This window comes from Pavona decussata, unplaced genomic scaffold, assembly GCF_977016875.1.
Source record: "Pavona decussata unplaced genomic scaffold, jaPavDecu1.1 SCAFFOLD_102, whole genome shotgun sequence".
Lineage (NCBI taxonomy): Eukaryota > Metazoa > Cnidaria > Anthozoa > Scleractinia > Agariciidae > Pavona > Pavona decussata.
In genome coordinates, this window is record NW_028145517.1 from 3,404,919 (window position 1) to 3,426,236 (window position 21,318).

The 21,318-nt window shown below is 36.3% G+C and overlaps 2 protein-coding genes across 4 annotated transcripts in view; one reads left to right on the forward strand and one right to left on the reverse strand.

The window, feature by feature from the left end:
• Nucleotides 1–1,427: 1,427 nt before the first annotated feature.
• LOC146471680 (E-selectin-like) lies at nucleotides 1,428–9,022 on the reverse strand. 2 transcript variants are annotated; one of them, XM_085120894.1, is made up of 5 exons: nucleotides 8,852–9,020; nucleotides 6,153–6,314; nucleotides 4,469–4,657; nucleotides 2,326–2,372; nucleotides 1,428–1,540 (listed from the first exon to the last, which is right to left on the reverse strand). In XM_085120894.1, the coding sequence occupies exons 1-4, from the start codon at nucleotides 8,961–8,963 to the stop codon at nucleotides 2,335–2,337; spliced, it is 501 nt and encodes a 166-aa protein (XP_084977020.1). In that variant the 5' UTR covers nucleotides 8,964–9,020; the 3' UTR covers nucleotides 1,428–1,540; nucleotides 2,326–2,334. The 2 variants fall into 2 exon arrangements, with proteins under 2 accessions (XP_084977020.1, XP_084977021.1); XM_085120895.1 differs by lacking the exon at nucleotides 2,326–2,372 and having other exon boundaries at nucleotides 1,483–1,540; nucleotides 8,852–9,022.
• A 9,292-nt stretch (nucleotides 9,023–18,314) lies between these two features.
• LOC146471681 (sushi, von Willebrand factor type A, EGF and pentraxin domain-containing protein 1-like) overlaps nucleotides 18,315–21,318 on the forward strand; it is a 52,637-nt gene continuing 49,633 nt past the window's right edge. For both annotated transcript variants that reach the window (XM_085120216.1, XM_085120217.1), the window contains exons 1-3: nucleotides 18,315–18,478; nucleotides 18,771–19,022; nucleotides 21,010–21,213. In XM_085120216.1, the coding sequence (XP_084976342.1) occupies nucleotides 18,415–18,478; nucleotides 18,771–19,022; nucleotides 21,010–21,213 (520 nt within the window). In that variant the 5' untranslated portion in view covers nucleotides 18,315–18,414. The remainder of the gene's footprint in view (nucleotides 18,479–18,770; nucleotides 19,023–21,009; nucleotides 21,214–21,318) is intronic.

Sequence of the window (21,318 nt, forward strand, 5' to 3'; positions counted from 1 at the left end):
TGAATAAATACCGTATGCTTTACAGGTGTCTCACGTCCAAGCGATGTAGTGCGTCTGGTTTAATTTAAACTGTAGATACCTAAACCCCTATATCAATTTAAAGCTTATAGAGCGGGCTAATTGTCAAATTTTTAGCGCAATTTCCTGAATCAATTTTTTTACTTGAAGAGGACACTTTAAAGAGCTAAAACTCAAAGGGAATTTGATCGTTTGCCTTCAAATTTGGACAGTAGCTAGTTTAACATGAACAACAAAAACGTGTCTGCGCTTTTTTTTTCTCCGAGAGCGATTTTTGTACAATCACTCAACATTTTTTCAATTCTATTTCGAAAATGTTTTGTAACTTTTCTCTGCAATTGAATATAGCAAAACACAGAGACCTTTTTTTTAGCGCTTTGGGTCCTGAAACTGAGGAGGAAATTTAATTAGCGAAAAACGAAATTCGCCTTGACTTGTAGCTTTCAAAAGGTAATTCGGACGCTCGCATTTAAGGCTGGTTTCCATATGATCGCGGATCGCAGATCGCAATAAGGTCTGCGATCGCCTGCGATCATATGGAAACCAGCCTTTAGATAGAACATGGTTCTATCTTCTGCGATCATCTGCGATCGCGATCGCAGGATCGCAGACGATCGCAAAAGTAGTTTCCATATGATCGCAGACGATCGCAGACCTTATTGCGATCTGCGATCTGCGATCCGCGATCATATGGAAACCAGCCTTTAGAGGTCGTGGAAAATTCGACAATTTATTTTATTCCAAAATTTTTGGTGTAGTTTGTTAGCCGGCTCTATAAACTTTAATTTGATGTAGGGGTTTTATAGCTATCTACAATTTAAACCGGACGCTCTACATCGCTTGGACGCTAGACACACGGCTAAAGGTATACGATAACTTAAATCAAAAAATATTATTGACTCGACAAAAAAATGTTTTTTGAGGGGGTAAAAGAAGCATTTTCTCACGATCGATTTATTTAGTGTGTCGAGAAACTTTACTCAATGGCGCAAACTTGAGCTCTCACTTGCTTATTACATCTAGTCATAATATTTTTTAAAAAAATATACCATCAAATTTATCCCATTACACATATGCCACACATTTACTTTCAAATCCCATCAGCATGCAGGATATCATTTTGAACGGCCTTCTAAAACGAGGTCCAAATTTGGAGATCCGGGAGGCACATACCCACCCAAAACATACCCGAGTATCCCCCATACAAAAACCTTTTTCTAATTCAGATTTCACCTGTGAAATCTTCACCGGCCAGATTATCTGAGCTTTATATCTGTCTCTGGGTTGCCGAGGACGTCTCTCTGAGCTGCGCTATTGTATCTTTTATCACACTGCTACCACACAAATAAATGCTACTCCGTACGAATTTGTTTGGCAGTCGTACTTTACTTCATATTAATTCGCAGACACACATACGACAACGATGCGTAATTTGATACGTTTATATGAGTACGTTTATTTGAGCTCTGTTACAGGTAAATATTGTTTCTTTCTTACTTTAAATCTTCAATATGCCATCAACCTGCGAACAAGTAAACAGTACGTATTAGCTATTAACATATTAGTTAGAAGTACCACACCGTTTGCCGTGTTTTGCTTTGTTGTTGCTGTTGTTTTTTTCTGGTAGGTTTCCAGATCTACAAATTGTACTTCTATATTTCAAGATATGCCATATTAGGCTTTTTCTCCATTTCAACATGAGTCTAACAGAACATTAAACTCTGTAATAATATTTACCCTGTTTGTGCAAATCAGTTGAGAGCCTTTAGTTACAGACTCCTAAATTCTTTTCAAGACAAATTTCGGGTAGTCCCGCAGAAAAATTACACACAAAAAAATGTGGCGAGAAAACCTTACAAGCAAGCATATGGCTTGATAATATTAGTTATTCACTTTACAAAATTTGTTGGAAGTAAAAGGTCATTAAAAATAGGATTCTTTGACCGGCAGTCAGCAGTGCAAACGTCACAGAGGGAAAAAATGACATAACCATGCGATAAAAACTTTCATTTTGAAGAGCTTCAAGTTGCTCCAAAATTATCCTCAAACTGGCATAATCTTTCACAACCTCCACTAATTTCATTCAAATGCAATAAAAGCATAGGTAACTTTCCAGTCCGTTTGCTTATACATTCGTATCGTAATAATTAATAATAGTAGATAATTACAGTTTATGGGGCATCATGAAAAACTATGGTTGGAAAATTTTCAAGGCAATGAAATTTTATTTTATCGCCGTTTTGTTGACTACACTTTTTGCTTATTCCACTCGGAACACAGGTTGTTAACTAATTATTTCAGCTTTACCTCGTACTCTTACAAAGTGGTCTCATCAGGACTGTCATTGGCAGGGCCTATAAGATTAACAACATCTGGTTAGGGCTACACTAGGACATCACTAAACTCATGTTTTTACGTCATGTTTAAATCTAGTTACATTGCCTTGATGCACATTTTTTCGCAGCTCGTTGCAGTTCCAGACCACGTTAGTTCGTAGTGAGAATGTTCTTTTAGGCGCATTGTACGTTCTAATATGAGAGAAATTAGAGGTCAGGGCCAGTTTCACGAAGCCCTGTTAAGCTAATGGATAAGGGTTGTGAGTTTCTAAAGAAACTACGGTGCTGCGTCGGTGGGGAGTGGAGCGGAAGGGCTAACGTAAGAAACGCGGTGGCCAATTTATGGTGGCCAATTTACCTTCAGTTATCACCTCTGTTACTTCTGTTGATAAGCAAACATTCGCCTCTTTAATAATAAGCTATAAGATTTTTCCTAACCACCGTTGTGAACAAAACTTGAGATACATTTTAACTTTAGGAGGACTTTGTGAATCTCGGCCCTAGCTCTTATTTATTATTTATCTGACTGATTGGTAACTTCAGCGGATAATTAATTAATTGTTTGATTGATCGATCGATCGATTGATTGATTGATTGATTGATTAATTGATTGATCGATTGATTGATTAGCTGAATGAGTAATTGCTTGGTTCATTGATTTAGGCTGGTGCTTTTGATTCCCATCGATTGGCTTAGAAATGACTTCAGAAAGTGTGTGATTCAGATGGACGCCGTTCCAAAGTTTATAAAGGGAGTGGGCCCTAGTTTTTCACATTCTCCAAATTGCGTCCCATGAAGAAATGAACCAGGGCCTGGTTGTTTGAAAGCCGATTAACGCTAATCCACGAATAAAAATAAACCGAGGTTTTCATCTCGCTCATTTAAAGTGGTTTTTGAAAGCTTATTTTAAGCTCATGCTAAAGACAAGTCTAAATCAAAACTGAGGGACAAAAATCTTTGGCAGAACATTTAATGATTAGTCATTAAACTATAATCAAAATTTCATTCATTTATTCATTCATTCATTCATTCATTCATTCATTCATTCATTCATTCATTCATTCATTCATTCATTTAATCATTCATTCATTCATTCATTCACTCTTTCATTTAGTCATTCATTCATTCATTCATTCGTTCGTTCGTTCGTTCGTTCGTTCGTTCGTTCGTTCGTTCGTACGTTCGTTCGTACGTTCGTTCGTTCGTTCATTCATTCATTCATTTATTCATTCATTCATTTTGCCATTACTAGTAACCAGAAATACAACAACATAAATACATTAAAGATGATATACAATATTCCTACTACAATATTCTTACTAACTTATTTACAAGATCAAAATGTGGTAAAGGCAAGGGAGCCTATTTAGAAGCCGGGGCTTATAAACTATAGGCTTCCTGGAACTAAAGGATAAACCACATAAATGTCAAGTTAAGGGTACTGAATGAAAATTTCAATTAATTTTTTTTAAGAAAAAAAAAAGGAAGAAAAAGAAAAAGTGTGTAGCTCAACAAAGAGTCAATTTAACTTAGAAAGAAGGAATTTTTTAAGTCTTTTGTCAAGCACCTGATACTTTCACTGCTTTGAATTTCATGACTTAGCGAGTTGAAAAACGTAGGACCTTGAAACCGAATTGAGAATTTTCGAAGATTAGTTCGACAATAAGGTATACAGAAAAGGCTGGAATTTCTTGTATTATAAGAATGTATCTGGCTTGCAAGAGTAAACATATCACGAAAATAAGTTGGAAGTAAGCTTCTTTTAAAAAGATTTCACGTTAATCTAGGATTAGTTTAATCGAGCTTTAAACAACTGGACCCAGAAAGATAACATAATCTAGATTAGTACGTTCACTGTACTAAGTTCGGTTATGTTCCGATTGCGTCGTAACCAAGCTGTGACCTGCCAAAGGTTGCCCGAATTCCACACAAACATTTCTTATTCTGAGATGGCGTCCCCCAAATCCATACAAGCCTCTAATTTTTCCGATTTTGGTAAACTGGTAAACTGGTAATATTTCTTGTGATGTACTCCAATTTCTGATGAAATTAAAATTTTAAAACCCGTCCCCAGTCTCTACTTGAACGTCGGAAGGGGCAATGCCTTCACTTACCTTGACAATTCCATGCTGATCCCGTCCACATCATGGTTCCATCAAACGCTACCGTGCACTGGCGTTCCACACTGCCTACCGCTTGAAACCCCTGTTGACACTGCATGATGCAAACTGATAAATACGTCGTGGAACACCAACCAACAATTTGACCATTTCTTGGGGCAGGCAAAGGAAGGCATGTACGAACTTAATAAATGACGTCAAGCTTTAGTGATTGGTAATTTTACTATTGTAACTTTAATGTCTACACTCTCCAACACAGCTAAACCTCTAATGTGGCACACATGGTACACAGAGTTTCGTGTAACTATTATGGTATACGGGGTTTTGGCAAGCCTGATTGGTGCTCCGTACCACTAGCGTTTAAGCCGGTTTGTAGCGTGAACCAACCATGAATATTACTGCTCCTGATTGGATGTGCTAGGCTATCGAAGGTTTAGCATATACCCCCAGCATCTGGTTAGATCTCCGTAGCGTTTGGCTTTCGAACAACTGGGTCCCGGTTGTGGATTGGACAACGAGCCACTTTTCCTTCCTCAACATGACAACATGACACTATTAAGAAGAACCCGACCTCGAATCACCAATTCTCCTGAATAGGTCTTTGGATCGAATTGGAACCAAGAAAATTATTGGTACTAGGGAATTTGTTTAATAAAAAGCTCATCTGTGTGAAAAACATGTCCCATGGAATTGTAAGATATTGTAAGACTTCAAGAAAACAAATTTAAATGGAAAAGAAAACGTAAGTTTATTGTAAGATGACTGCCCAAGGTTACCTTTTTATTAAAAAGTTTTATACACAACTGTTCAACTTAAACTATTTTCTCTCTCGCAACACTGAAGACTGCATTTTTAAAAGTATTTAAGTCGACAGTGTAACGAGGAACATAATGGCCAAATGTTAAATGATCTTATAGCTTATAAACGCTTCGTTGGTAGCCATGCACACTTTTCGGGTAAATTTAAAACAGGCATACTACGAAAGTCTGAAAAAAAAACCGCTTACCGGACCTTTAACAGGCTTCTGTTGCAGGGCTAATACGAAGTTTGCTGGAGCAAAATGCACCGACCTTCAAGTAAAAGACGGTGAGCGCACTCTGCGAGAACTTCAGTGAAATGTTTTCAGTCAGCTTTAGGTCAGTGCTCTCCCCCTAAATCGCTTCACTCTCAACTAAGTACGATGCAGTGACCTCGAGGAGACTAGGAATCGACGTCGACACGAAACTTTCTTGACTTAAGCTTAACATTTTAATTTTTGTATTGTCATGCTGTGAAGTTTTTCTAAAAGGATGCAGCGATTAATCAAGGTGCCGCATACGCGATGGACTAATAAAAAGGGGAGGTCAGATTTAATGATTTAGTAAGCGAAGTTATAGTAAAACGATTGACTGATCGAACTCAGAGTCAGATCTTGGTCGGGTGTGAGTTGGGGGCTATCAAACTTAAAACAGCCTTCAATGCAGTATAATCGATGAGATTATCTTGGACAGAATCGGTCAAGCCGGTTATACCGATTATCAATTCCTAAGGGAGGAATTTGTGTACGACAATATATGCGTACGCCTTAAAATCGTTATTCAGGCAGAGGGAAAGGCTAGCGTAATTAGAATTTGCCAATAGAAGTATTAAGGTCCTATAATAGGACTGCAGTTTCAAGAACAATATTAGAAAGACTTACTTTGACAGGGACTTCCATTCTCTGGTTGTCCCCAATATCCGTTAAAACATTGGCAATCAGTCAGTGTAATGCTTCCCAAACGCGGGTGACCCGAGTTTGTCGGACAGTGCGTACATGACGCTGCAGCCCCGGAATAGTCCTTGTATGTGCTGGGCGGACATTCTAGGAAAGTAAAAGAAAACATGGTTTAAGCAAGATGGCGCCCGGTGAAAGCAAAATGGGTTAAAGGAGGAACAACTACGATGTGGTTAATGTGCGACCCATTTTCAGGCTATTCAAGTACTACTAGAACTAACCTTCATTTTCCGTTCACTGTTTTCAGTTTCTTAGTAAAATTGATTACTTTGCCTTTACATTTACATTTGCCTTATTACAGGCATTCCCTCTCTACAAGGCTTATATGCTCGGATTAGGTCAGGTCCGTGAAGGTTCTTAGTGTTTCAGTCTTAAAAACATTAAGACTTGGGGCTGTGGCTTATGTGGCGGGCAAACTGTTCCACTGCTTTATAGTTCTAGGTAAAAAGCTGTATTGAAGATATATTTTCTTTTCGTAGGGAATTCTAAAGGAGTTTGCGTGACTATTTTTAAAGTGTCTCGTAAGTGGTATAAGTTCTTTAGAAATATCAACTTCAACTAGGTTATTTACAATTTTGTATAACATAATTAATCTTTGGTCTGCTCTTCGCTGCTTGAGACTGCGCCAGCCAAGCTCATCAAGAATGGTAGTGACACTTGCTTCGCGTCTGTAGTTGTTACAAACAAAGCAGGCAGCTCTTCTCTGTACCATCTTGGAAGTTTCCTTGTGGGCTTTGCTCTAAACCAGTTAAGCGAAATCAACGAGGCGTTCAGTATGAGAACTGCGATCGATGGTTCCATACTCGATGCTTTATCATGAAAGACAAGAAGTGTTTTGCACTAGCTCGATGGTTCCATACTCGATGCTTATCATGAAAGACAAGAATTGTTTTGCACTCAGATTCTCATTTATGTATTAACTTTTTCAACAAAACATAAACGCGAATCTCACGTTTGCTGTTTGCTGTAAACGCGATTCTAAATCTCTCCAATCAAAGAGACAAATGAAAAAGTGATAGGTGCGTTCAATTATCATGCTTAGATGAGAGACGCACTCGTTGTATCACAGCGTAGCCGATCACTTTGATGCTGATCACAACGTTTTGGATGCTTACTGCTGTTTCTCGTCAGCTCATGACTGAGGACTGTTTCAGTATGTGTCACATCACGTATCCCGATGAAGTACTGTCGTTGAAGACAGTGCAACTGTTACTGCTGAATACAAACAGGAAAACAGGGGCACCCAATGGGAGTTTTCTCTCAGATCCTTTGAAACGCTATTTTATGCTATCTGGAGTGCCTTTAAAGCTCTGTAGATTCACTTAAAGCTGCGCTATAATATTTTTATCTGTTTGGTCATTCTAAGGGAATTTGAGTCTTTTCGAAATTACTAGGGCATTTTTGTCCATTTCCCAAAAAACTTAGGTCTTATTTCCTTTCTGAAATTCTTAGCTGACCTTTTTTGGGTACCCGAAACGACATTTTTATCAATCCGAAAACACCAGGCCTTAAATTTCCCATATCACGAAAGCTCGAGGCGAAAATTATGTTTAGAAAATTGTAGGGGATTAAGGGCCCTCCGAACAGATAATTTACCGAAACGATCCGTTGGGTGCCCCTGAGGAAAATCGGGTCAAAGCACGTCGATTCACATCCCTTGTTACTGAGCCTAACGAGCGATATTGAGTTCCGGTAAATCGCTACCTCAACGCTACTCATCATCCAAACCTTTGCCAGTAACAATTAACGGCAAAATATGAAAGAAATGAGATGTTACGTTTTAATTAAGATTGGTGAATAAGTAATGGTGTATTCTGCAATCATACCTTATCATACGAAATTAACGCTTGTGTTAATTAAGGTATTGGAAATGAACGCGACTTAAATTAACGCGAATTGCAGGAAAAATTACTTCCCAATAAAGGAAATTAACGCGAAAGAGGTGCTAAAATTTCAAATGAGGGAAATTGACGCGACTGCCACAAAAAAACAGAATTTGTTGAGACCAGAGGAACAAATTTCTTTTAACACTCAGTATAAAGACCCCGAATAGAACCAATGTTCGTGGAATTGTTCCTTAACGTTGGGGTTTAGCCACAGTATTTAAATATTTCGAGCGTTCTATACAGCGTCCATCATACCGGGGGATCTCCACCCTGATACTGAAACAGTGCTTTTTCTTTTATGAAAGTGTATCGAGTGCGAAAATAGTGGAAATTAAAGTCGTGAAATTAATGCGCGTCCTAATTTAAGACGCGGAAATTAACGCTGCGTTAATTTTCTATAACACGGCATGTACTTACTCGGAAGAAGAAAATTAGATCAAGTTCTCCCAGGACTCACAGGAGTCGAACCATGATAGATTCGACTCCTGTTGGAAGAATTCGGATTTCTTTTTCCAGGTAACGTGTGTCACTAACTGAATAACATATCAAACTACAAACTGTTTTTCTTTTGACCATTAAAATGAACTTGAAACATTTATTTGAAGCGCTGTACTTCTAAATAAATCGTCATCACTTGTAAAGTATATTTATCAACTTTGATCCGCTTTCCATTGATTAAAGTGTGACTTAAAAGAAATTAAAAATGGACCTGATCTATGCACGAAATTCAAAACTTACGTTTACACGGAGATCCATAATAACCAGGGGGACAACTGTGACAGCGAGAAATAAAAAATGTGAAGAGGAAGATTCCCACGAGATATGCTCCACCTTTAGCCATGAGTGTCATTTCTTCCGAATATTCAACTCTGCTTGAGTTGTTTTTTTATCACAGTGATTTTCAGTGTAACTAGGTATCGGTCACAAATTAAGATGAAGAAAAATATTAACTTCTTTTTACTGTTAGTTCAACGTATTGACACTACAGCTCCTGATACAACAAAACATGAACACAATCGAGCTTTTACGTAAACATGACTATCAGACCATGAGACTGATAAAATAACGAAACCCAGAAACGACTGTATATGAAAAAAATGTGACGTTTGGTTTCAAGATCGGTGAATAAATGATAGATGTATTTTTTCAGTCACAAGAACTTACTAGGAAGAAGAAAATTAGCGCGAGTTCCCCCAACAAGAATCGAACCTTTGACCTTCCGATTACTAGTTCGGATGCTCTACCACTGAACTACTCTTGGTTTTCACATGACGTCATAAAAAACTGAAATTCGTAACTAAACACAACTTTGTATTTTTATCATATATAAGAAAATCTAAATTTCCATCGGCTTGCTTGTTTTCAGCGGGATAGCATTCTTTGTTTTGAAAATAGAGCAGTTTGAATTTTAGATTTTTGCGTAGTGCGTGACAGAAGGATTGCTGCTCTAAACATGTCACGTACATGAAAACATCGATTCGCTTGGTTTTTTTTTTTTAGGTCTGATCAGCTAACATGTAGTAGAAGCGTTAATGTCAATGTGCGAAAGTTCAGCAGAGAGAAGAAAGGCTTTGAAATAGCCAAGGTAAACTCCAGATGTTTTTGCTGGTTTCCGGCCGCCATGTTGGTGCCCATCGGACGGGGCACCAACAATGGCGTCCCATACTAAACTCTGTAATTTTCCCTGGTACATTTTCTCGAATAACTCGATTAGGAGATATCGCACAGCCCTGTGGCTTTCACACGTTGTTTATGTATCACTCTTCTACAACATATCAATTTCTTGACTTTATCTATTGAATGGTTGAGGATTTTATTTTTTTACTTGCGTGACGATGTGTGAGGTGAAAACCACCTATTATAAGGCCATTAAACGCCCACAAACCTCCTGTAGCTCAGTCCTAGAGCATCCGAACGTAGTAATAGGAAGATCTTAGATTCGACTCTTGTTGGGAGAACTCGGATTTTTTTTCAGTTTTTCCGAGTGTACGTGTGTCACTGACTGAATAACACATCAAATTACAAACTGTTTTTCCAGTTTTGACCACTTGAATGAACTGGTGTGTTTCAACAGTTATTTGAAGCACTGTACTTCTAAATTAATCATGATCACTTGTGCACGAAATTCAAAATTTACGTTTACACGGAGATCCATAATAACCACAGGGACACTGACTATCACAACGAGAAATAAAAAATGTGAGGAGGACGATCCCTACGGAATATGCTCCACCTTTAGCTATGAGTGTCAATACTTCCGGAATATGCTCCACCTTTAGCTATGAGTGTCAATACTTCCGAATATTCAACTCTTCATGAGTTGTTTTTTATCGCAGCAATTTACAGTGTAACTCATTTATCGGGCACAAATTAAGGTGAAGAAAATATTCAACTTCTTTTTACTGTTAGTTTAACGTATTGACACTACAGCTCTTGATACAACAAAACATGAACACTGTAAACATAATTATCAGACCACGAGACTGAGAACATAACAAAACCTATGTGACTTATTATTGCATTTCAATTAGCAATCAATAAATCAACTGATAAAGCAACGACAAAGCTAGGAAATCGAAATTCCGCAAGTTTTCGAAGTTGTTAGTTTAAGTTCCGAATAAAACCTTTAAGGTGTTTTAGAGTAAATGTTTTTGGTCTAAAAACATAATAATTGAGTCCTTCTGTGCAGGTACTGCAATATTTCGTTGGTATAAATTAAAAATTACTAATTCATTCCATTTAACGAAAAGTGAGCTAGCTTTAAGCTTAGCTGCACTCATTCTTTACCTTGCTAGCCAACTGAAAAAACTTTGGACAAATTACTATGATTCATGAACAAATTCATCAATTTCTATGTAACATATGCAAAATGCAGTTATTAAAATGTTAAAGACATATACCTTTAATTACTTCTTTGTCGCATTCTCTTCTTCTCATCTATTTCTGATCCTTAGTTTCCTCGTAAACCAGTTTATGGTTAATAAAATTTCCAATTATATTTTACTCTCTAAAAGATCTGGGAAAAATCGAAGATCTGAATACGACTTACTTTAAAAACATTATTATTGGAACTTTAAACTCGACGATTTTTCCTGTGGTGAATCTGCTCCTCCAAAACGGACTGAATAACTTTGACTGCTAAATAAATAGTTGAATGGCGCGTAGAAATCATATTCTAAAGAGAAGCGACACACTGTTTATATGAATAAATACCGTATGCTTTACAGGTGTCTCACGTCCAAGCGATGTAGCGCGTCTGGTTTAAACTGTAGATACCTAAACCCCTATAGCAATTTAAAGCTTATAGAGTGGGCTAATTGTCGAATTTTTAGCGCTGCTTTCTCGAATCAATTTTTTCACTTGAAGGGGAGACTTTAAAGAGCTAAAACTCAAAGGGAATTTGATCGTTTGCCTTCAAATTTGGACAGTAGCTAGTTTAACATGAACAACAAAAACGTGTCTGCGAATATTTTTTCTCCGAGACCGATTTTTGTACGATCAATCAACATTTTTTTAATTCTATTTCGAAAATGTTCTGTAACTTTTCTCTGCAATTGAATATGGCAAAACACAGAGACCTTTTTTAGCGCTTTGGGTCCTGGAACTGAGGAGGAAATTAAATTAGTGAAAAACGAAATTCGCCTTGACTTGTAGCTTTCAAAAGGTAATTCGGACGCTCGCATTTAGAGGTCGTGGAAAATTCGACGATTCATTTTATTTCAAAATTCTTGGTGTAGTTTGATAGCCAGCTCTATAACCTTTACTTTGATGTAGGGGTTTAGCTATCTACAATGTAAAACGGACGCTCTACATCGCTTGGACGCTAGACACACGGCTAAAGGTATACCGTAACTTTAATCAAAAAATATGATTGACTCGACAAAAAATGTTTTTTGGGGGGTAAAAGAAGCATTTTCTCACGATTTATTTAGTATGTCGAGAAACTTTACTCAATGGCGCCAACTTGAGCTCTCACTTGCTTATTACCGTCTAGTTAAAAAAATATACCATCACATTAATCCCACTACATATATGCCACACATTAACTTTCAAATCCATCAGCATGCAGGATATTTGACGTCACATGAACCTAGTTTATTGGCAAATCTCTTGTAACGCAGAGGAAGAACATCAGAATGAATCGGAAGGTGATAGCCGACTCTTGTTAGGAGAACTCGGACTTCCTTTTTTCTGAGTAACGCCTGTGTCACTGACTGAATAATGTATCATTCGATCTTATCAAAATTAAAACACCTGTCTCCTTTTTGCTGTTCGGATACAAATTAGGCCAAAATCCATAGTGTATAGTATTACAGCGGAAACTAGGCAAAATCCGTAGTCTATAGTATTAGGATAGAAATTAGCCCACGATCCATAGTCTATAGTATGAGGATACAAATTGGGCCAAAGTCCATAGTCTATGGTATTAGGAGAGAAATTAGCCCACAACACATACAGTCGACTCCCGATAACTCGAACCTTCAAGGGAAATTGAAAAAGGTTCGAGTTATCGGGAGTTCGAGTTATCGAGGGTAAAATTATATAGAAAATGACCTAACAGGAAAGGAAAATTGGTTCGAGTTAGCGCGAGGTTCGAGTTAGCGAGGGTTCGAGTTATCGGGAGTCGACTGTAGTCTATAGTGTTAGGATGTAAATTGGGCCAAAATGCAAAGTCTATAGTATTACGATTTAAATTAGGCGAGAATCCAAAATGTATAGAATTGGGATGAAAATTAGGACAAAATTTATAGTCTATACTATTAGAATGGAAATTAAGCCAAAATCCAGAGTGTTTAGTATTAGGACGAAAATTACGTAAAAATTCATAGTGTAGAGTATTCCCTTCATCCAACATTTGATTTTTTCTTTAAAGATTGTTGGGCAAACGTCGAAACCGTTTAAACGGGCCTTTAGTTGAAAGCCAAAAGGTAAGGAAATAGATGTTGAGTCGTACGGGACAATTGACAATATCGTAGTTTTTTGACAAATAGTGTTGTAGAGTATTAAAACATGCATTTCATCTCATTTTCCCTGATTTTCCAGGATGAGCTGGAACCCATCATCACTCGTTAGTAATAATATGGCTCCTTAATTAATTGCAATCTAATGGCGAGTTGAATCATCGTTTAGTTAAAGAGTGAGTTGTCTTATGCTTGTTGCTGTAGGCAGTTTGCGGTCTCACGCTTATTCACTGTAGAACGAAGAATACACCTCTTGTGTACCGCGTTTGTGGTCTTACGCTTATAGGAAGAAGAATATACATTGTGTGTCGCGCGTTTGTGGCCCGAGGAATAAACATTGTGTGTTTAGTGTAGGTGTATAGTATTAGAATGAAAATTAGGCAAAAATACATAATGTATAGTATTATATTGAAAATAAATCCAAAATCCAGTCCGTCTATAGTATTAGCTTAAAAATTACGGCAAAATTTATAGTCTATATTATTAGGATGAAAATTAGGCCCAAATCCAAAGTGTATAGTATTTTGATGAAAATCAGGCCAAAACCAAAGCGTATAGTGTCAGGATAAAAATTAGCTAAAAAACAAAGTGTATAGTATTATGAATATATTTAGGACAAAAACCAACGTGTCTAGTATTTTGGTGAAATTAGGCCAAAAACCAAAATATATAGTATAAGGATGAAATCTATGCCAAAATCAAAACTGTATAGTATTAGGATGAAAATCATGCCCAAAACCAAAGTGTATAGTATTTTGATAAAAATTGAGGCAAAAACCAAGTTGTATAGTATTAAGATGAAAATTAGGCCAAAAACCAAATATATATATAGTTTTAAAATGATAATTATGCCAAAAACCACGTTGTATAGTATTAGGATGACAATTAGGCCAAAAACTAGATTGTGTTGGGATGAAAATTAGGCCAAGAACCTAAATGTATAGTAATTGGATAAAAATTGGGCAAAAAATAAAAGTGTATAGTATTTGGATGAAAATTAAAACAACAACACGAGTGTATAGTATTAGAATGAAAATAAAATCGAAAACTAGAGTGTAATGTATAAAGATGAAACTTAGTGAAAAACCACGGTGTATAGTATTTGGATGAAAATTAGGCCAAAAAATAAATTGAAACGTATTAGGATGAAAATTAGGCCAAAAACCAGAGTGTATAGTATTAGGATTAAAGTTAGGGTGAAAACTACACTGTATGCTGTAAATGTAATAATCGAAATTATACCCTAACCCATATTGTATAGTATTAAAAGGAAAATTATGACGTGAACAATGGTTAATAGTATTAGGATAAAAATTAGGCCAAATCCAGAGTTTATAGTATTGGGAAGAAAGTAAACAAAAAACCAGAGTGTAAAGTATTAGGATGAAAATTAGGCCAAAAAAAAAAAAAACAGACTGTATAGTATAAGGATAAAAATTAAGCCGAAAACCAGAGTGTATAATGTTTTGAGGAAAACTAGGCCAAAAACGAGAGTCTATGGTCTATTAGGCCGAAAACTAGAGTGTGTAGTTTTAAGATGAAAATTACGTAATTAGGCCGGGAACTACAGTGTATAGTGTAAACATGAAAATTAGGCCAAAAAATAGAGTGTATAGTATAAAGATGAAAATTCGGCCGAAAGCTACAAGAATGAAAATTCGTCCAAAACCCATAATGTATAGTATCACAAAGAAAATTACGACGAAAATCATGGTGTCTACTAGAAGGGCAAAAACTAAAGTCGATGGTTTTAAAACACAAATTAGGCAAAAAACCAGCTCTTGTCGATCGTGCAAGATAACAGTGCTGAACTCAGATGACGTTTGAGACTATCAAATAGTCTTTGGTGAAAAAATTAAGTTCTCCACTAATTTTTGTCCTATGGAAACGATTAATGTATCTCTGTAGAGCTTGAAGTTATAGAATAAGGGAAAATCATCGATTGTTGCCCAAAAAAGCATTTAATTTGCAAAGGGCTTGCGAGTTGCCTACCGTATGTTGGTTTTCATTACTTTGTATCGCTTTCTTGTTGGTTTAGTTTCTCTCTCAGTGCCTGAATCATTTATGAATATAATTGTAGTAATAATACTTTCGTGCTAAGGCGCTATAAATTAACTAACACAGATATACACTTTCAAATTCCAACTTGTTTAACTGATCGTCCTATTTCAACAGAGCACGGGTGTATAAACTCAAGCTAGTTTTGAATAATACATTATTGATATTCAAATGTGTCATGATATTTAGCGGTGTTATTACATTTCATTGTTGCCTAGTAACACTCAGTACATGCGCAGTGGCGTATTAGAAGAGAACCATGTGCTTTGGCCTAATGGCGGACTTTGTGTTTTCTAAATAAACCTTGTGAGATTTCAAGACAAATGTCATTTGGAATAATTAGAAAAACGTGTTCATTTCATTAGTTTGTATCGCTTTCTTGCTGGTTTACTAGTCTTTCAGTGCCTGAGAATCATTGATGAATGTAACTAGTAATGAAATTGAATAAAGAACACATGCAGTTTTGCTTAATACTTTCGTGCTAAGGCGCGACAAATAGCCATGGCCTTATCACGGTTTTCGACGCCATTTTGACGAGTAGGCAAACACGTCTTGAAACTACAGTGTTGGTATAGAAATCCGATGTCAAATAATTTTTTATAAAACATCGCTTCTGAAAATTCATGAATTGGAAACTTTTGGCTTCAGGAAAAGGATTTTAAGAAAAAGATTGGGGACGTGTAGCTGTGCCAGAAAGTGTCCAGTGGTGTTTTGAACTTTCCATTCATTTCCCTGTATTTTTTCCCGCGAACTATTTTTGGTAGCAGTTCATGGCTGGTTCGCTGTACAGACCATATATGGAAATGTCAAAACGCAACTAGATGCTTTCTAGCACAGCTACATTCCTCAGTTATTTTCTGTAAAATCCTTTGCATAATGACTAAAGTTTCCAATTCATGAATTTTTCAGAAGCGATGTTTTATAAAAATTATTTGACATCGGATTTCCCTACAAACACTGTTATTTCTAGACGTGTTTCCCTACTCGTCAAAATGGCGTCGAAAACCGTGATAACGCCTATTAATTGACACAGTTATACATTTTAAAATTCGAACTTGTCTAACTGATCGTCCTATTTCAACAGAACACCGGTGTATAAACTCGAAGTAAGTCTTGAATAATGTATTATTGAAATTCAAACGTTATTTGGAATAATTAAAACAACTTGTTCGTTTCATTACTTTGTATCGCTTTCTTGTCGGTTTACTAGACTTTCAGTGCCTGAGAATCATTGATGAATACAACTAGTAACGACATTGAATAAACAACACATGCATTTTTGTTTAATACTTAAGCTTTCGTGCTAAAGCGCGACAAATTAATTGACACAGATATACATTTTAAAATTCGAACTTGTTCCTATTTCAACACAACGATATGTGCGTAAACTTAAAGTTAGTTTTGAATAATGTATTATTGATATTCAAATGTTATTTGGAATAATTGAAACAACTTGTTCTTTTCATTAGTTGTATCGCTGTCTTGTTGCTTTACTAGTTTTTTCAGTACCTGAGAATCATTAATGAATAACTGCAACTCTAGTAACAACCTCACCAAAGAGCAAACGCATGTTTGAAATTCGAACGTGTTTAACTGATCATCCTATTTCAACAGAACAACAGGTTCGTAAACTCAAAGTAAGTCTTGAATAATGTATTATTGAAATTCAAATGTCATTTCGAATAATTAAAAAACTTTTTCGTTTCATTAGTTTGTATCGCTGTCTTGTTGAGTTATTAGTGTTTCAGTGCCTGAATCATTCATGAATATAATTGAACAGGGCTTGAACAATCGATGAAACCGATGATCGGAAAACCAATCAATCAATCAATCAATCGTTGACAATCAATGCCAATTAATCGATTGATATCATTAATCGATGAACAATCGATGCTCAGGTTTTTTTGTGATTATCGATTTCATCGATTATCAAGGCCAATCGATCATTTAATTGACATCGATTGTCATCGATTGGTTTTCATTTTTGACGCGTTTTATTTTCAGTCAAGATTTCCAAAAACACGGTCTGAGTTGTGACTACTTTTGTGTGATTATCGATAGGTCATCGATGGGCCGACGCCAATCGATGCAAATTAACTAACAAGGCATCGATTGTCATCGATTGATCGATTGATTTTCCGATCATCGGTTTCATCAATTGTTCAAGCCCTGAATTGTAGTAACGACATTGAACAAAGAGCTCACGTCTTTTTAAAAATACTTTCTTGCTAAGGCGCGAAAAATTAATTGACAAAGATATACATTTTAAAATTCGAACTTGTTTAACTGATCATCCTATTTCAACAAGCAACAGGTGTATAAACTCAAAGTTAGTCTTGGATAATGTATTATTGAAATTCAAATATCATTTAGAATAATTAAAACAACTTGTTCGTTTCATTAGTTTGTATCGCTTTCTTGTTGGTTTACTAGACTTTCAGTGCCTGAGAATCATTGATAATTGAAACTAGTAAGGACATTGAATAAACAACACATGCATTTTTGTTTAATACTTGAGCTTTCGTGCTAAGGCGCGACAAATTAATTGACACAGATATACATTTTAAAATTCGAACTTGTTCCTATTTCAACAGAACAACAGGTTCGTAAACTCAAAGTTAGTTTTGAACAATGTATTATTGAAATTCAAATGTCATTTAGAATAATTAGAGCAACTTGTTCGTTTCATTAGTTTGTATCGCTTTCTTGTCGGTTTACTAGACTTTCAGTGCCTGAGAATCATTGATGAATGTAACTAATAACGACATTGAATAAACAACACATGCATTTTTGTTTAATACTTAAGCTTTCGTGCGAAAGCGCGAAACATTAATTAACACAGATATACATTTTAAAATTCGAACTTGTTCCTATTTCAACACAACGATATGTGCGTAAACTTAAAGTTAGTTTTGAATAATGTATTATTGATATTCAAATGTTATTTAGAATAATTGAAACAACTTGTTCTTTTGATTAGTTTGAATCGCTGTCTTGTTGCTTTACTAGTTTTTCAGTACCTGAGAATCATTAATGAATAACTGCAACTGTAGTAACAACCTTCACCAAAGAGCAAACGCATTTTTGTTTAATAACTTCACACGAAAGCGCTATATATTAATTAACTTCATTTTCCTTTTTTTTAAAGAATTCGTTCATTGGTCGTCATTTCTCAGCTATTGATGACAATCAAACAGCTGGAAAAATAATCCTGAAGCTAACTCCGTTGAACTAATATTAAATATCACATGTGAGTGATACTACGTTAAACGTGCCGCAACCATGATTCGGGCAAGTTTTATTGCTGCAGTTTTCTTAACCACATTCACCACTGCTGTCCCTGTGGGTAAGAAATAATTTGAGACATTATTTATTGCTGTGAACTAAAAACTGTTACATACCGTCATCTTGCATAAAACTCTGCGAATTTCAAGAAAAGGAGTTTTTAATTGACAGTTACGCGTACGCCTCTGCATTACGCTATGGAGTATACTTGCTTCAACATTGCTCCATTGCAACATTTGCTCAACTAGGGCATCAAATACTAGTTGAAAGAGGTTATGTTTTTACGCTTGAATTATCTCTTATTTGGAAATATTAGTATTATATAACATTTTGTGATGTTATTCTCATTTTAGATGACACTGAGCCTCCGGTTTTTACCTTTTGCCCAAGCGATATCTCAATACCCGATGCTACAAGCGACAGGATGCGTATCAATTGGCAGAGTGCTACAGCTACAGACAACTCCGGAGAGGCTCCACAAATTGTGTCCAGTAGACCTAATGGAGATATGTTCGAAGTTCCCGGTTTGTACCAAATATTTTATACTGCGACAGATGGAAATGGAAATGTAGCAAGATCATGCAGTTTTTTTATAACACTAAAAAGTAAGTAAAATGCTAACACAACGTAAGACGCTATCAAATAAAATTATTGTGATTTTTGGAACTCACTGAGAGTCGTGCTGCACAGGGATAAAATGATTTACAGTTGATGCAAGTTTGCATTTCAAATCTTTCACAAAAGGACACATCTAAAGTCATTTTTGGCTCATTTCAACTCGACGCGGCCGGCGAACAGGGCGCATTTCACGCTGAAAGTGTTTGGCTGGAATTCTTTGGAAATCAAAATTTTATGTCATAAATCTAATAGTTAAAATTTTGTAAATCAAAAGCTCACACAAGAAAATAAATTAAAAAGGACAAATATTCATATGAAACTTTCATTTTAAAATCAACAGATAAAATGTTGGAAATCAAATAAATTTTGCAATAGACATACATCCTCGAATGTCGTACGCAGACTTAGTTCCTTTAACTATTCCAAGAAGACCGTTCTTGTATATCAAAACGGAAAAAACCTGGACCTTAATTATAAGAAGTCTCCAGTCCTTGGCATTGATTTTGGTCCGTGTGACAAAGGAGTTTGAGAGGCTACATCTTTATATTATTTTGACGAACTCAAGACGACAGGAAGAAGTCATCTCCCTCACCAATTTCTAACAGTACACTTGAACTACTACTTCGATTGAACTTTTTTTAAACATTTCTTTTAATAAAAGCAGCTGAAATTATTTTCTCGTATCGAACATGCCTCTGTTGCTAGTACTGATAGACAACTACCTAATTAATCCTCTAAGCTCAATGGCGACAGGCATCAAATTTCTCCTTACAATATCACAACTTGATAAAGCATAAAGGTTATGAGAGTAAATGAAACGATCACCAAAGAGTTTTGATTTTTGAAATATATTCTCCTTACAAATACCGTAAAAAATTTAAAGAAAATATTGAGGAGAATATGTGTGTTGATCAGATTCAATATTATTAAAGGGTCAAAATTCGGTTGCGTTGGTAACATCAATATCAATGTTGACTCACCAACCACATCAAATTTTTCCCAGGTGAATTTCCTAAAAATGAGTGATGAAGTTTCATTCGTTTACGCAAGTATAAAAAACGTTATTCATGGTTAAAGTCACCACAGGCAGCATCCCTGTAATTCTTCAAAAGCTCTATTTTTACTTTTCCATGATAACCTGCAACTGTAATGTTTTTTAGGGTTAGGAACATTGTGCTGTTGTTCGTTCTCGGCTTTAGTCCTCTCAGACAACCATGTAAGAAGCGCGTTGCAAATAGTGAAGGTCACTCCATAGCCGTGCTTATCAATCTGATTTCACTTACGTTTTGTTATAATGCAATACATTGGTTTATTACATTAAACTCTGTCGTGCCAATTCTGAGACTATCCGTTTGTTAATCCAGATGAGGGAAAATGTTCGCGAAATTTAAATCCCGAGAAAATTACCTGACGTGTTCCATTTTCGAGAGATTAAGTTACAAGCAAATTAGTAGCAATAAGCTAATCAACGTTTCTGAAGCTTGTAACCCAATTCAGACAATTTTACTGGAGTGAATTAAAGGCGGTATGCCAGAGGAGAGAAAAAGCTATGTGCTCAATAAGCAGCAAGCAGTGCGACATGTGTTTGATCATCAATCCTCATGGTGCTGTTACCGACAACTTTTGCGAAAAATACACCCTACATACTACAATCACCGTCCGATTGGACCAGGGACATTTGGCAGTTTTTCGAAGGTTTTTTGGCACCTCTTCTAGGCCTCAAAAATATCAACTTCTTGGGTACCAGTTGCTTAATAACTTAATCCCACCACACTTGATCGACTGTCCAACAAAAAGTCTTGTAAATATCGCACCTAATGATTTTTCTTTGTTCTTCAACATGTTAAGGGGAATATGGTGGAGGTGGAACCATGTGTAAAACAGCCCCAGATGAGGCCACTATCCCAAACGATTCTGCATGGTTGTAGTTAATCCTTTATTAAACCACGTAGTGTTCTCATGTTGTCTTGGCAGAAAAAACGTGTCCTTTGCTCACTGCCCCTAAAAATGGAGCGTTGGCCTGTGTGAAGTTTGGCGATAACAGAGTATGTGCTGCGATGTGCAAAAGCGAATTCGACTTTAGCTCCACGCCTGCATTACTCTATCTTTGTCAATCGGGAACATGGATTCCATTGTCCGTACTTGGGCCCACTGGTGTAACACCTCCAGACTGCTCTGGTGAGATTTATACGAAATTCAATTTAAGTAAATAAAAAAATAAACAAATAAAGATGATAACAATGAAAAGGATCATGACAGAGATACCTTCAGCTACCCTCAGTC